The 17,569-nt window shown below is 34.2% G+C and overlaps 1 protein-coding gene across 1 annotated transcript in view; it reads right to left on the bottom strand.

Annotated features, from left to right (window-relative positions):
* PCDH15 (protocadherin related 15) overlaps positions 1–17,569 on the bottom strand; it is a 999,309-nt gene that overhangs the window by 410,697 nt on the left and 571,043 nt on the right. The window contains exon 11 of the mRNA XM_049855421.1: positions 15,714–15,826. Within this exon, the coding sequence (XP_049711378.1) occupies positions 15,714–15,826 (113 nt within the window). The remainder of the gene's footprint in view (positions 1–15,713; positions 15,827–17,569) is intronic.

Raw genomic sequence — 17,569 nt, 5'->3', positions numbered from 1 at the left:
TCTATGATATTTTAGTTGATGTATTTCCTCATTGTTGCAGTAGTTGTATTTTAAAACAAAGTCAAAATTAGAGTAAAATATATTAAACTCTGGAATGCTTTGCTTGGTGAAATAGTGAAATTTTGGTCATAAGAATTTATAAACAGTACAGATAGACCTCTTTGATTTTTCTAACTAGAGCATTTAGAAGATAATTTTTTCATTTATTTCTAATTATAATTCAGCATTTAGTTAAATTGCAATTTAGCTTCTTCTTCAATTAAGAAGGTAGGTAACAAACCACAGTGATATTTGGCAGTGTTGGTGACTGGACAAAAAGGAAGAAAAATATTTTATATTATTAATAATATTAAAGATATTTTGAAATATCATTTTGCTAATTACTAACTTGAAATTGTTGTTGTTGTTGTTAGGCGCTCTCAGGTCAGTTTCCACCCAGAGTGACGTCAGATTGAAACATGGCCCAGTCCTGTTCCATCCTCACAATCATTGCTATGTTTGAGCCCACTGCTGCATCACTGTGTGAATCCATATCATTGAGGGTCTTCCTCTATTTCACCGACCTTCTACTTTACCAAGCATGGTGTCCTTCTCCAGGGACTGGTCCCTCCTGTTAACATACCCAAAGTACATGAGTCAAAGTCTCACCATCCTTGCGTCCAAGGAGCATTCTAATACACTTATTCCAAAACAGGCTTGTTTGTTCTTCTGGCAGTCCACGGTATGTTAATACTCTTTGCCAACACCATAATGCAAATGCATTCATCTTCTTTGGTCTTCCTTATTCATTGTCCAGCTTTCACATGTATGAGCAGCGATTGAAAATACCAGTGCTTAGGTCAGGTGCACCATAATCCTCAAAGTGACATCTTTGCTTTTTAACACTCCAAAGAGGTCTTCTGTAGCATATTTGCCCAATGCAACGTGTCATTTGATTTCTTGACTGCTGCTTCCCTGGCCATTGATTGTGGATCCAAATAAAATGAAATCCTAGACAACTTCAATATTTTCTGTTTGTCATGATGTTGTTTATTGGTCCGGTTGTGAGGATTTTTGTTTTCATTATGTTGAGGTGTAATCCATACTGAAGGCTGTAGTCTTTGATCTTCATCAGTAAGTGCTTCAAGTCCTCACTTTCAGCAAACAAGGCTGCCTAATCTGTATATCTCAGGTTGCTAACAACTCTTCCTCCAACCCTAATGTCGTGTTTTTCATCATATAGTCCAGCTTCTTGGATTATTTGCTCAGCATACAGACTGTGTAAGTACAATGCAACAATACAACCCTAATGCGCATCTTTCCTGATTTTTAAACATGCCATATTCCCTTGTTTTGTTTGAATGATTGCCTCCTGGTCTATGTACAGGTTTCACATGACCACAGCTAAGTGTACTGCAATTTCCGTTCTTTCCAATGTTATCCATAATTTATTATGATCCACACAGTTGAATGCTTTTGCATAGGCAATGAAACACAGGTAAACATCTTTCTGGTATTCTCTGCTTTCACTGAAGCTCCATCTAACATCAGTAATGATATCCCTCGTACCATGTCCTCTTCTGAATCCAGCTTGAATTTCTAGCAGTTCCTTGTTGATGTGCCACTGCAACAGTTTTGAATGATCTTCAGCAAAATTTTATTTGTGTGTGATATTAATGATATCGTTCAATAATGTCTGCATTCGGTTGGATCACCTTTCTTTGGAATGGACACAAATATGTATCTCTTCCAGTCGATTGGCCAGGTAGCTGTTTTTTAAATTTCTTGGTATAGACACTTCCAGTGTTGCATCCACTTCTTGAAATACCTTAATTGATATGTCGTCAATCCTGGAGCCTTATTTTTCACCAAAGCTTTCAGTGCAGCTTGGACTTCTTCCTTCAGTACCATTGCTTCTGGATCATACGCTACCTTGTGAAATGGTTGAACATCGACCAATTCTTTTTGGTACAGTGACTGTGTATTCCATCCATCTTCCTAATATGCTTCCTGCATCATTCAATATCTTGCACATAGAACCCTTCCATATTGCATCTCAAGACTTGTATTTTTTCTGCTGTTTGTTCCACCTGAGAACTGCCAAGCATGTTCTTCCCTTTTGATTTTCTAACTCTATATCTTTACACATTTTATTAGTATATTCTACTTTGTCTTTTTGAGCAGCCCTTTGAAATCTTCTGTAGCTTTTTTACCTCATCATTTGTTCAGTTCGTTTTAGCAACTCTACGTTCAAGAACGAGTTTCAGAGTCTCTTCTGATATCCATTTTGGTATTTTCTTTCTTTCCTGTCTTTTTAATGACCTTTTGTTTTCTTCATGTATGATGTCTTTGATGTCATTCCACAACTCATCTGTTTTTAGGTCATCACTGTTGAATTCGTCAAAATATTCTTGGGATGGTCTCTATATTCAGGTGGGATAGACTTACATTCGTACTTTGGCTCTAATGAACTTGTTTTAATTTTCTTAGCTTCAACTTCAACTTGCGTATGAGTAATTAATGGTCTATTCCACAGTCATCCCTGGCCTTGTTCTGACTGATGGTACTGAGATTTTCCATCATCTCTTTCCACAGATGTAGTTGATTTGGTCCCTGCATATTCCATCCTGCAAGGTCCATGTCTATAGTCACCATTTACGTCTTCGAGAAACTGTATTTGCAATGAATAAGTCACTGGTCTTGCAAAATTATATCATGTGATCTCTGGCATCATTTCTATCACCCAGGTTGTATTTTCTGACTACCAATCCTTCTTCTTTGTTTCCAACATTTGCATTCCAATCACTAGTAATTATCAATGCATGTTGATTGTATACACAATCAATTTCAGGCTGCAGAAGTTGGTAAAAATCTTCAATGTCTTCCATTTGATATTATGATACTATTCTATAATGATTTGATATATAGCTACTTACATTTGTTTTAAAAACTAATTTGATAATTATATCAATATATTAGATATCCTTCGTAACATTATGTAGTTTATTGTACGCCTTTAAATAATTATTTGGTAGCAGACTGTAAAGGAGTTCCCCACAGAAAATGTTTATGAAAACTTCCACTGCACTAAGGAGGACACTAATGAAATAATGTGTGTCTCTGTATGGAATTATGTATCCTTCTTGGAACATAACTCTGTGTGTCTCTGACACAATCAATATGGATAAGCTCTTTATGTATCTGGTCATTGTGATTAATTTGTGCCGAGCCATGGATGTTCTTCCAGGAGTTCCCTCTGTGACACAGAGCATGCTTCCTGGACACAGCTGACCAGGGCATGAGGTACAGTCAATGGCTAGAAAACATCATTCTTCACTGTGTGAACTAATTGGTTCACATGGGGTTTCAACCCAATGACCTTGGTCTGATTAAAGCAGGGATGCCCTGCCTGGCTCTTCCAGACATTGTGCAAGTCATTCCGAAAAGGAATTTTTCTCTCCCCATCTCTGTTATTTTGTGTTTAATTATTCCAACAGCAATTATGTCATATCTAGAACATACCTATAATGCTATAAAAAGTTGTTAAGTTTATAATTGGCCCTCTCACCACCACAAACACACATGCACAATTTATGGATGGAGGGGAGAATTTAAAAAAGCAAAATTATATAACAATGAAAAAAGCTTACATTTTACATTCTGCTCATGTGTTGTCAATTTCTAGTACCAGCTATGAAGCCGGTAAAAACATGTATTACCTGCATGATGAAAATAGAGTGATCCAAGGAAAAGAGAAATAAAACAAATTAGATCCATGGAAACAATCTAATTCTTTATCCTTAAAAATAACACGAAATCTTTGCCTGTTATTTCCCTAACATTAGCTTGCTGTTAGTAATGCCTATTTTTTTCTTTGCTACTGTGTATTTTATCCTATTTGAAGTATCTGATTACAAAGTTCACAATCTTTACACCTATGCCATTTTGCCTCTAGGTGTTAAAATGTACATTTTTGTATTAATGGAGAAAGAGGTTAGTTTCATGTTCAGGCTACACAGCATGTAAGTGACAGATCTAGAGCCTAGATGCAGTTCTCCTTATTTATAAGGGGACACACAAAGTCATTCACTACATGTTTATCTGATTTAGAAAAATGCAAATAAATATCCAAATGTAAGATCGATTAGAAATTAGTAAGAAGAATGTTAATAGCATAGATACTCCTGATTGAATTAGAATTAAAATATGATTATATTCAAAACAATATAACACTATTACACTTTTCTCTTTAGTGGGCCCATGTGTCAAAACTTTCATCCAATCTGCTCCTCTTTGTATAATACAAATATAACTTCTCAAAACTTACTCTGTTTCCTTGTAATCACTAGTGAATGAGAAGAAAAAGCAAGGCAAGTGAAATAATGTGATACTTTAAAAAATCATTTCATCTCATAAAATAACCTTATTTATATCTACAAAGTCTGTGCTTACACGTTAAATATTATACGTAAAAGCCAGGCTTTGTTTGGAGAATTTCTGGGCATGAGTCCCATTTTTTAGTAATGGGACTAAAGGAAACTAAAGCCGAAAAAAGCAGAAGTATAAAAAACACATTATTTGGTTACTTTGAAAAGCAAAATGCTGGAAGAGACAAGACAAACCAATACATTTTCAATATTAAAGCAAGCAAATATTGATAATCTCTGAGCTCCTTGCCCCAGAGGACTGCCCACAGAATAATTTTCTGATAGCTGGTGACCAACAATTTGACAAATCCTATGATCTTTAATATGAAACCTTTCAAGTATATATAATCAAAAAAAAAAAAAAAGAAAAAGAGAAAGCTGATCAAGGATGTTAAATAAATTTGAGGAAAGAGGAAAAAAATTGAGAATTTTTTTCTAGAAAGTTACGAATTATTTTTTGTGCATCCATAGAGCACACATTTTAGATTTTATGTGTCACCTTTGTCTATACTCAAGCAGCTTAATCCTCCTTTATTCCTTTTTCTTAAGCCTACTTCAGTCCGGATTTTGTCCTCAAATATGGTGGTTCTTGTGAAAATCAATTACTTCTACATTGCTGAAAGCAATGTTAATTTTCAGTCTTTATCTTATTTGACCTATTATCAGTACTTTAAACTTTTTTTTTTAACTAAGCTTCCAAGATAACTCTTTATTTTGGTTTTCTATCTTATTATCCATTTCTTCTCATTCAGATTAGAAAGAGGGCAGAGGGAAGAGAGTAAAATGTATACGAGGTGTTTAGTGCTTAGAAAAAAACAAGATCATATATAATATACACTGAAAGCAGATAATGAAAGAAGTCTTGAGTAGTAGTATGATAAAATGATGATTGGCAGTGACTCTCAAAATAGGATAAAGCTACTACTGTACCCTACTACTCTTCTTCCCCTGTCCCTGTGCCCGACACTACACCACTTGCTATCATCCTCAGCAGTAAAGCCTTCAATACACAAAGGAAGTAATTTTGAAGCTTGCCTTTCCTAACAAACTAAAGGCTCCTTATTTACCTAAAGGCTCCTTATTTACCTTGATAAGAAGATGATTCTGAAAAAGTAGTAGGTTCTTCCAGCTACCAATGGATCACATAAACCCGTTTATCCTTTTATTTCTAATTTTAAATTCAACCCTCAAGTAGACAGTGAAGAGAGTTTGTTTTGGATAAATATTGCTAGGGGACTAAATTTCACATACATTCTTTCTTTTTCATTGGAAATTACATTTGCTTAACATTGTTAAATTTTGCTTAGTTAACCCTTCAACAAATGTTTCCTTGTATTAACAATAAGTTCATAACTTTCTAATTGTCAACCATTTAGACATGTTTGCATTGGGATCAAAAATGAATTCTCTGTACTTATATTGTGAAAGGACATGTTAACAAGAGTCCCCAAAACTTCCTTGTACAAAGACAACTTACTGTTATTGAGTTCTATTACATATGGAAAGTGTGTATGTTTGTGAAATTTGGGTTGTAGAGTCATCTGTACCTTCTAAATTGGCAACAGTAAAAAAAAAAAAAAAAAGGAATTCATAAGCTCTTAAGGTTCTGATTAGAAATATGAAACTTTAATTATAAAAAATTCAAAAGAACATGAAACTAATCTATGTTATTAGAATCAAAGAGCAGGGATTCCTGTGTGTAAGGGGAGGTGCTAACTAGGGGGAGGTAAGGGGGGCATGTTGGATGTCAGTTTTATATATATATAAAACTCATTTATATATCTCATTTATATAATATATACATACATATAAGTGTATATATATTATATTATATTAATGTTATATATTATGTATTTAATATATAACATAAATGTTATATATATTATGTATATAATATATAACATAAATATAATATAATATATATACACTTATATGTATGTATATATTATATAAATGAGATCTCTATATTCATACACACACACATATGTTGTTATTGTTGTTAGCTGCTGTCTTAGTTATCTAGTGTTTCTATAAGAGAAATAGCACAAGATTTAGGGTCTCTTCTGATCCATTTTGGCTTTTTCGCTCTTTCCTGTCTTTTTAATGACCTCTTGCTTTCTGCATGTATGATGTCCTTGATGTCATCCCACAGCTCATCTGGCCTTTGGTCATTAGTGTTCAATGCATCAAATCCATTCTTGAGATGGTCTCTAATTTCAGGTGGATTTACTTAAGGTCATACTTTGGCTCTCATGGACTTGTGTTAATTTTCTTCAGCTTGAACTTGCATGTGAGCAATTGATATATACATACCTATGTATAGATATAGAAAAAATATATACACACACATAAACCTACAAGTACATAAAATCTGGGTGCTGACTACGTATTAGCTTCACTTTGTAAAAACTCATCGATATGTACACATATGATTGGTGCACTTTCAATGGAAGTGGTACTTTAATAAAAACATCACTGAAAAAAACCTATAAACTTGTTCTCCAGAAAAGTGCCCAGAATCCACCCTTCCTCCTTCCACTATAAAAAACTAGTCTATGGACACTCAGAGCCACATAGTATAGATTAATAAAGCCTGATTTAGGAAGGGACATGAAAAATCAGTATTATTAAGATACTTAAACATTACAGATGCTTATCTCTTCAAATATATATATTCATTAAGTCAGAGTCCAAAAACAGACTTATTTCTTTATACATTTCCCTTGTTGTTGTTAGGTGCCATCAAGTCATTTCTGACTCATAGTGACCCCATGCACAACGGAACAAAACACTGCCCGGTCCTGCACCATCCTTACAATTGTCGTTACACTTGAGCCGGTTGTTGCAGCCACTGTGTCAATCCATTTCGTTGAGGGTCTTCCTCTTTTCCACTGGCCCTGTACTTTACCAAGCATGATGTCCTTCTCCAGGGATTGATCCCTCCTGACAACATGTCCAAAGTATGTAAGACGCAGCCTAGCCATTCTTACTTCTAAGGAGCATTCTGGTTGTACTTCTTAGTCTTTCTCAAACACAGAGAATGTTTTCCAAAGCCCTGCTTCTTGCCTGCTGCCTTAGAATGACCTGAGATAACTATTAAGGCAGATTTTTAGAGGCTCAGAAAAGATCTCTGGTATGTATTTATTTGCTTAATTATTATTTTTATTTTACTATGTCTTTTTTTTTTTAGATAGGGCCTGGTTTCATGGCAGCTGGTGACAACATGGTACATAGATATAATATGGCCTTATCAGTTTCCCAACTGACTGTAATGTATGCCTAGCTCTGAAATTTTAGTGTTTGGATATCACATCATCAGCTTGATTCAGTAGGTGGTCTTTAAATATGCCTTTCAAAAACAAGCACATCACATGATCTCAATACCACCAATTAAGTCTCCCTTGGCAATCAATTGAATCTGGTGGTCTGACTTCCCTGGTTTGCAGACATCTTTTAACCTAAAAAAAGAAAACAAAACAAAACAAAAAAACCTAGGGTGAACAGCTTAGTCCAATCTCTGTTCTGGACTCTCATGAAAGTGATTGTTACTGTTTTTTACCTTTCAGTAAAGTCTCAAATTTTAATTTAGACTTGAAGGTTGGAAATAGACCAGAGCAACCTAGCTAAGTAAGAGCGTTCTTCATAGCGATCTGCACAGCTCATTAGAACTTTACAAGGGTTTTGAGGTTAAAACTCCAAGTAGCAAAAGGTTACTTTTTCTTTATGCCTATGAACGTATGTTTTCCTTTAGAATGTCTTAGGGAGGCATAGTTGTGGCAAGTCTGTGTCCCCTGGGTCAAAGACCATATTAATATTATCAACTACTTAACCATTAAAAATTAGTGTATTTCATTGCTTTTTTTGACCCTTGCCGCCAAATTATGCTGTCTTAAAATCTACAGAAAACTTCTTTATTTAAGCTTTAATACCCTAAAAATTGAAGACTGCATGGTTTGACATTAAGCCTATTTATGACAGCTACTGAAAATACTCAAGAACTTAGAAAACTATCCAATTATTTATTAGATAAAATACAAGGAATTGTATTGCATATTGTACAAACTTACGTGTTTACAGCACCGTAAGTATAGCAAATGAGTACATTCTTGGTTGGAAATGTATATATATGTACATATTTTTTTTCTGTATGACAAAAAGGAAAAGATCTCTTCACTACACAGGAATCAAGCAATGCACTCCCAAAAAGGGCATATAATATGACAACAAAATAATATTGACACATTTCTTACCTTGGGAATATATTTAATAAAATAAAATTTATTTTATCTGTACTTGAAGTAAGAATGTGATTCTGCTTATAATTATTGAAATGAAAACAAGAATTCTTGAAACTCCCTGTATACCTTTCAATAATAAAAATCTTTCTCTTTACTTAGAGTTTGAGATATGAACTTACACTAGAATGACCGAAACAATTTTGAATGATTTAAAGACGAAAAACCCAGTTACTCTGGGAGAGACCACAGATTCAGAAAACTTCTGCTAATCACCAATATGTCAAACTATTTGGCTTGTGATTTGAACATGGGAATCATTTTAGCTATAAACAGCAAGGATAGCTAGAGACAAAATGATGTTAGTGCTAAAGTAGTAAAGTTTCCTGAATCTTTTCTAGCTCATGTTTTATTTTTCTTGTTTTTTCCCTCTTCTCCCTAACCAGCAAAGCCATTTAGCCTATGCTGGGTTCTGATCCCATTCCTGCAGTGTTTTCTTTCCACTAGGAGAAAACCCCACTAACATGCCATCTGTGTATTAGCTGATGGGAATACCCATCCTGGAATTTTTTTAAATTTAAAAAGTCATTAACATGGAAAAGAATTTTATCTCTAAATGAGTTATTTTTCAGAAGGTAGTGAGAGTGAAAGTGTAATATTTCTCTTTTACACACATAACCATCTATGTACCAGGCTGTTCCTGGGAGGAAAATAATTGGCAAATCTACTTAGCTTACATGTTTTTCAATATGCTCGTTTATGTGTCTATGCAACAACCAATCTTTATGAAGAAAGATTACTTGGAGGAAATCGTGGGAGGGCTAAGGGGGTTTTTGAATGTGAAGGGGTTGCAGTGCAGAGATGTGGCAGAGACTGCTCAGAAAGTGGCTTTCATTTGAACATTATACGGTATTTAAACTTGCTAAAGTCTTACAATAATCTTTACAGATAAAGGGGCCTTGCCCCAATCAAGGTACTCTGACAAGAATGGATAAATTGCCTTTCTTCTTCCAAGTAGTTGTAAGTAACCTTGTGAGGAAGGTAAGAGGCCAAATAAAATATCACCTCTGTGTACCTTTTGTCAATTTGCACATTTGGAGAGCCACCATATTCAACTGCTATATTCTATCTCTGTTCTAACTCTAACCCAGCAGGACAAATAAAGGGATGAGACAAGAGGGCGCCATATATTCTTACCTTTTACTAATTTCCACAACTGACGTAAGAGTTAATTAATTTAGCCTAGTTCTTAGAATTTTTAGAAATGAGAGGGAAATAAAAGGAAAGTGCATTCTTGTTTAGGAAACAAACATGATATTTTATGTGCAAATCTACTAAATTAAAAAGAAAAGTAGAACATAAACTAAAAGATAAAGATTTAGCAAATGTATCAAATAAATTGATGAATTTCAGAAAGCTTTATTTTAGAAATCTGTGGAAGAATTATTATTTTATTACTAATAACAAGTAATGCTTGAAATTTCTGTGGGATAAATTTCTTCTAAAAAGTACATAGGACTTTTGGGAGAATGGAAGTAAACTTATTCTTTGATTACCTGCTGAACTGAGTTGTGTGTGTGTTTCACAAAGAATAAATTATAAGAATAGGACTAGGAATACATGGCTAGAATATTTCCAAAGATATAAATGAATGTCATCCATAGCATTTGTCTTGCTTCCTATGGTCTAGTAACAGCAGCTGTGTTTTTGTTTGGTTGGTTGTTTTTTGATTTCTCCTAGCCCTGGGCCACTGATGACTTCTGTTCAATCTCTTCCAAAGGAGTGTTCAAGGCTTTCTTCCCTCTTCTTTACCTCTCTCTCTCTCTATTCTCTATTCATAAAATGACATATTCATAATACACCACAAAGAATAGTAACCTATACTCCAAAATCTCCTTAACTGACCTAATGAATTCCAATAGTTTTTGTTTTTTTTTTTCCTTTTCATGGGCAATCTCACCCTTTTTATTTTGAGAAGCGATGGCTGATGATCTGTGACTTGCTATCCACTCTGTTTGATACTGACAAAGTTCTATTGGAAATTTGTGTAGGGGACAAACTATAAAGTAACTTGAAGACAATATAGAGCAGCATGACTTTTTTTTTTCCCTTTGTTTTAGAAGGAATCTATTGGCAATATGGGAAGAAAGATGTAGTGATGGGCAGAATGCAAGGAGATGAAGCTATGGTTTGAGAGAGATCCCTTGTGTGAGATGATGGACCATGAGAGAGAGAAACAGAAAATTACAGTGGGGATGGAAAATTGGGGAGCTATTCAAGAGTAATTCCAGATGTGTCTGGTTGGGACTTGATAAGTGATTGGATGGGGAGACATGGCAGAATTCATGAGGAACTAATAGCTCTTAGCTTAGGTGACTGAACATTGGTAATGCTGTTATTAATTGAAAAAGAGAATCAGGAGTAGAGGCTGGAGTTTTCAAAATGATGTGTTTAGTTTGCTATATTCTTTATTCTACACAATTGCAGAATAACAGGAGTTGTTCAGCCAGGAATTGAAAATATGGGTGTAGAGATCAGAAAGGAAAAGACTAAATGTATAATTTCCATACTAGTGATTTATTTGGAGTAGAGCTTTTATACATTTCTGTCTCTTATAAGCAATCAAAATGCCACCCACCTAATAATCACTCAAAAAGGTTTGGAAAATTGAAAGTTAAAAAATTCTGTATGCCTTAAAAACACTGAATCTGAGTTTTCTATTTAATGCCTGTGTAGTAAAAGTAAAATCTGTATCATTATTCACACAGAGGCTGAATATGTTCTAGGGTTGTAGCATAAGAGAGTCATCTGTAGGGTTATAGTAGCTGTTCTCTTAGGCTTCAACCATTTTTCAGATGTTGTCCTGTGACTCTCAAACTACTGAAGTAAAACAAATTGTCAGGAGGACTGGCATATCACCACAAATATTCAGGCTGACTACTTTGATTCTGTGGCTCATTTTCCACGTCAAAAATATATCTTTTCTTTAGAAGAAAGGAGGGCTTTTCTTCCTTTCTTTCTCCCTTCCTTCTTTCCTTTCTTTCTGTTTTGTTTGCTTTTGTTTTTTGATATAGTCATGCAGATGACTCAAACTTTGCTTTAACATAGCGTCAACCTTTTTTTCCAGGGATTGAATTTATTTAAGAATTTTATTGCATCTTTACTATGGGCAGAGACACAAGATAAAATTGTACCAAATACATACACATTCAAATGTATGTATTCAACTGCAATGAAGATACAACTACTTGAAACCAGCAGCCTTAAACAGTTCACTGTTCCAGGGAGAAAATCATTACAGCAAATATTTACTGAGAACTTTCTATGTGTTATACCTAGGTAGGGTTAGGGACTCAGGATACAAGGAAAAAAAATGCATTAAAATCTGCCCTCTTATAAAGGTTAGGAGGAAATAAGTAGTCAAGCCTAATATTGAGTGATGACAATCAACATAGGGACAAACAATATGCAAGGAGACTCTTACAAACCAGTGATCATGCCTTTCCATAGAAAGGTTGTCTTAGTCGAAAACTGAAGCATCACTGTGAATTAAACTGTTGACAAGAAAAGAGATGAATGATTCAGGAATAGGAACAGTGCCTGTAAGTGTCTGGAGGCTAGAAAGAATACAGCGAGTTTACGGCACTGCAAGTGGTTCAGTATGGTTGGAACACAAAGTGTGAAGTGTGACTGGTATGAGATAAGCGTCAATATATCCACAACTTGGAAAGAAAAGAAAAGAAATATCCTGCTAGAGAAGAGAAGTACGTCATTGAGTAACCAAATGAAAAACAAAGGGACCATGATTCGGTGACTTTCGTGATTTCATTGTAATCCTTGCAGCTAGTTGTTAATCAAAGGAATTTAGATAAAAATATAATTATTCTTTGAGCAATTGAAAGACAGTGGATTATTAATTATATGCCCATTTTAATCTGTTTTAATAATTCAAGGTTAGTTTCTTTGTATTAGACGGCTTAAAGCACATATAGATCAATGAATGACACTTAAAAAAAAACACAGCAGTTATAAAAAAGAAAGCGAATTTTCTGGGCTTTGCTATAGATGTTCCACACATGAGCTAATTCACTATAATTCAGCATCTTTAAAAAGAGTTTTCGTATTTCTCCCTCAGGTATTTTTTGCTATGATCACCAAATTTATCACCCAAACTAGGACTTTTTCTGAGAGCAAAAGGGGTGTTAGGCATAAGAATGAGCTGCCCTGAGCAAACTAAATTTATGAATCTCCTTACTTAAAAAGAAATGTCATATTATTCAGACAGGTCATACTGCCTAAAAAAATTATGCCAAAGCAGTAGCTAATTATAAATTCAAAATATGTACCTCATTTTTAATATACTTAAATAATTACAATTAACTAAAACTTCAGATGTTGTCTTGTTTTCTTTTCAAATGGACATATTTTAATCTTATAAGGCTTACGAACTAGTTACTTTGGTCTTCCTAGTTTCACCTGCACATTTTTATTTGTCAACCTGTTGAATAAATCATTGACAGAAATAGAAAAAAATAAGATGATAAACTTCTAATTTGTGATACTCACCAACTGTTAAATGCTCACATAGTTTTTTAAAGCATAATTCTTCTTCAAAGTCTAGGAAAAGATACTTCATTTTATTTTAAATTTTTCTAAGCTTTCAAGCCAGGAATTGGGATAAAGTCCAATAAAAACTTTTATGGCAAAGAAAAATGAAGCATTATTAAAATAAGAAAAAGGGAAGAAGTTGAAAGACTTACTACAGAGAACTGCCAAATTATAGCATGTCAGTGGATCCCTGAACAATGTCACAATACTCAGCTATTATTCAAGCAGGTGGCACATTATTATTCTTACAGATTGGTATCTTTGCTTATTATTCCTTTGACTGCACACAAAACACAATAATTCAAATCTAATAATGTCTGTAAAAAACTTACATTAATACTATAAAGTGTTATTAAAACAAAAAAAATTAACTGTGGTCTCTTATAATTAATTTTTTTTTTATAATTGATGAACCGAGTTACACAGTACCCGGGTACACTAGGACAACTGACTTTGATAATAAAAGAAAATAATTGAATTCAGTTTTTGGAAACAGTGCTTTGTCAAATGCCTTAACTCCCACAGAGAGCAGCACCACAAGACTCCATGGAGATTGGCAGTAGACAATGGATACACGTTTTTGAGTTTTACATAGTCCCAGATAATTAAAATAGTCAATGCAAGAAGATTAATCTCATGCCTGGCTATTTTACACAAATGGTAAAAGTAGTCTTTGTTTGTTGAATAACTCCCAAACCCCTACTGAATGAAATCCAAGGCAACGGCAGTCGCACATGAGGCTTTCTCTGTGGCCTGGCTCTACGCTTCATTTCCCGGTTAACTGCTTGTAGCCTGCTGTCTCATGCCTTCAAGCTTTTACTGCTGCTCTTCCTTCTGTTCAAACACATTTTCCACTTTATTCATTGGCCAAACCCTTTCTATTCAGAGACATTTAGCTTGGAAGGGTCTCCAGAAAATCTTACCTGAATCTCTAGATTAACTCAAATGCCCCTATTCTGTGTAGTGACTAAGAGCTCAAACTGCAAAAAGTTGGCAGTTCGAATCCACCGACTGCTCCTTGGAAACCCTATGGGACAGCTCTACTCTGTCCTACAAGGTTGCTATGTGTGGGAATCAACTCGACATCAGTGGGTTTGGGTTTTATTCTGTGCTTTGTTGGGATGTCTTCCTGTTAGCACTGGAAGTGTTATCTTTGATTTATCTGCCTATATAACTCTTTCCCCTTCTACACTACAAGCTCTTCAAGGACAAGGGGCCAGTAAGTAAGCACAGGTTTTGGCGTGTATAATTGGTATTAAGAAAATATCTTGTGGTTTGAGCTAAAATAAAATGCACATGAAAATAATATTGTTTACTGTTGGCCTTTTAGAGAGTTAAACCAGACAACCATTTAAGAAACTGGGTACTGGTGAAGTGGAAAGAGGATGGCTTTGACTTAGATAAACTTACATTTAAATCTCAGTCATGATGCTTATTAGTAAGGTAACATGAACCAATCACCCTCAATGAGCTTCAGTTTCTATATTGCACAGATAAACATGGTACTAAGGTTACAGCAATAACTCAGTGAAAAACGTATATAATGCACCTTGCACAATATACGTCAGTAGTGAGATTTCTCACTCCCTTTTCTTTTAACAATTTTAAATGTAAAAATTGTAAGAGAAACATCATATGGCTGCATTTTCATTTCTCATTTTTTATATGCACAGATATGAAAAAGTCATGCAATACATACTGAACTTACTGTGTCTTTCTTATGTCTTTTCTTTATTTAAAATACCCTGTCCTAACTACCATCTCTGTTTGTCAAATTCCTACTCCTCCATCACTGCCCAGCTTGAATCTCACCTTCTCAATGAAGTCCACAAGAATTAATTGTTGGCTCATCTGGGTTTCCACAGTACGTTTCACACGATTTCATTACAACATACTAGATATTATTAGACAAAAATATAATGCCAAATGTATTCCCCTTGCTTTGAAAATCTTTCAGATCTAGGATAATCCTTTATCATAAAGAAAATAGTGAGGTATATATTAGAGAAATCTTTGAGCAAGCAATAGCTTTCAATAACATGTTGGAAAAGCAGTTAAATTAAAAAAATACATTTTTAAAATAAAAATATAAATTCAAGTACTTTTAAAATATACATACGGGTTATATGTTCATGATCAAAAATTATTCCTTACAGTCAAAAAAAAGTTAGAAGACATAAAAATTTATATTATATAGTAATATATACATTTTATTAGGGTCTTTATTACATATAAACAAAATTCAGTACTTGAGTCTCATAATAATAATACAAAAAATATTTTAGAGAAATGTAACACAATATATTAAAACTGCACTTCACTTTTTTCCCTACAAAAATTTTGGTTCAATGCTGCCCAAATTAATTTTAATTTTTATAATATAAAAGTGTCTGCAGTAGCCTCTACAGGTTTCTTTCATTATCCGTTTATAAACACAACGAAATAAGAAATTAGTTTAATTTACCTTAATAACTAAATCAAATTTCTGGTGAAAGTCTCTGTTTACTGGCTCCAGGAGACTAAGTTCTGCAGTCCTAGGGTGCATATGGAAAAATCGTGGGTAATCCTCAGGGGTCCCTGAAAGACATTGAGATATCAGCACATAATTGAGAGAAATAAGTAATATGTGTGTCTGTTTTATTTATTTCCTTCATTAGCAGAGTAACAAGATCACAGTTTCATTAGTAAATTAAGTTTTAAAATTATGCAGTCCTAGGAAAGCAGACTCAAATGTAGTATATTGTTAATTAGCTTATGAACAAGAGAGTGGAAAATATTCTTGTTTGGATATTTTTCCAAATATCTTTTATTATGAGAGCTCTTTATTTCATTTAAAACTTCATAACCTGAAGAATGATATGAACTATAAGGAGAGCAAATTTTGGATCACAGAATTGTATTATAATGTTGTATAAATCTTAATTATAGCATGCATGGTCTTTCGGCATAGCTGATAATAAAAAATAACTGGCATTTTGTACCAAATATCAAGGTGCTTGGAAATTAATCTGAGTATATTTTGTTCCATCTGGGCTTATATTTTTATTATGATAAAAATCAGTCCATTTATGTCTACTATATTAAATCAAAATAACAATTTTGATGACACTCTTAATGTCTGGGAAGGATGTTTCCTAGATGCAGGCATTTCAGTGAGATAAAATACATTTCTCCCTGAAAGAAATTGCCTCATGACCCAAGCCAAGGTATTTCAATCTCATATGCATGAGAAAGCTGGACAATGAAAAAGGAGGCTGACGAAGAATGGGCACATTAAATTTCTGGTGTTGAAGAATACTGAACATACCACAGACTGCCAGAAGAACAAACAAATCAGTCTTGAAGGAAGTCCAGACAGAATACCACTTAGAATCAAGGATCGTGAAACTTGCCTCACTTTCTTTGGACAACTCATCAGGAGAGACCAATTGCTGGAGGACATCATGCTTGGTAAAGTGGAGGGTCAGCAAAAAAGAGGGAGACCCTCAATGAGATGGACTGACACATTGGCTCCAACAATGGGCTCAAACATAGCAATGATTCTGAGGATAGTACAGGACCAGGCAGGATTTCATTCTGCTATACATAGGGTTGTTATGAGTCAGAGCCGATTCAATGGCACCTAACAAGAGCAGGAATTGATTTGTGTAGCCACCGCCAAAATCAGGATATAAGAGTTCCATGAGGCTTTTTTTTTTTTTTTTTTTTGAGGCTGAAGACCTTCTCTCTGTTTTTCCTTCCTCCACTCCTAATCTCTAGCAACCACTGTTCTGTTCACTTTCACTATACTTTTGTCTCTTCAAGAGTGTTATAAAATTGGAATCATATACTATGTAACTCAGAGACTGGATTCTTTCACTCAGCATAAAGCCTTGAGATTCATTCAAACGGTCGTTTGTACCAATAGCACTTTCTTTTTATCACTGAGTTATGTTTAACTTATTAAAAACTGCCAAACTATTTTTTCAGTGTGGCTGTGCCATTTTACATTTCTACTATTGGAGTATGAGACATCCAGGTGCTCTTCAACCTCATCAATGCTTGATATGATCAATTTTTTTTTTTTAATTTTAGTCACTTCAGTGGGTTTATAGTAGTATCCATTGAGACTTATATTTGCATTTTCCTAATACCTAATGATGTTGAAACTTTTTCCTATTTTTTTTAAATTGGTCATTCATATATCTTACATGATAAAGTATTTACTCAAATCTTTTTGATCATTTTTAATTGAGTTATTTGTCTTGTTCTTACTGAGTTGTGTTTTCATATAGTCCAGATACATGTCCTTTGCTGGATATATGTTTTGTAAATATATTC

This window comes from Elephas maximus, chromosome 16, assembly GCF_024166365.1.
Source record: "Elephas maximus indicus isolate mEleMax1 chromosome 16, mEleMax1 primary haplotype, whole genome shotgun sequence".
Lineage (NCBI taxonomy): Eukaryota > Metazoa > Chordata > Mammalia > Proboscidea > Elephantidae > Elephas > Elephas maximus.
This window is presented reverse-complemented; position numbering and strand designations above follow the sequence as displayed.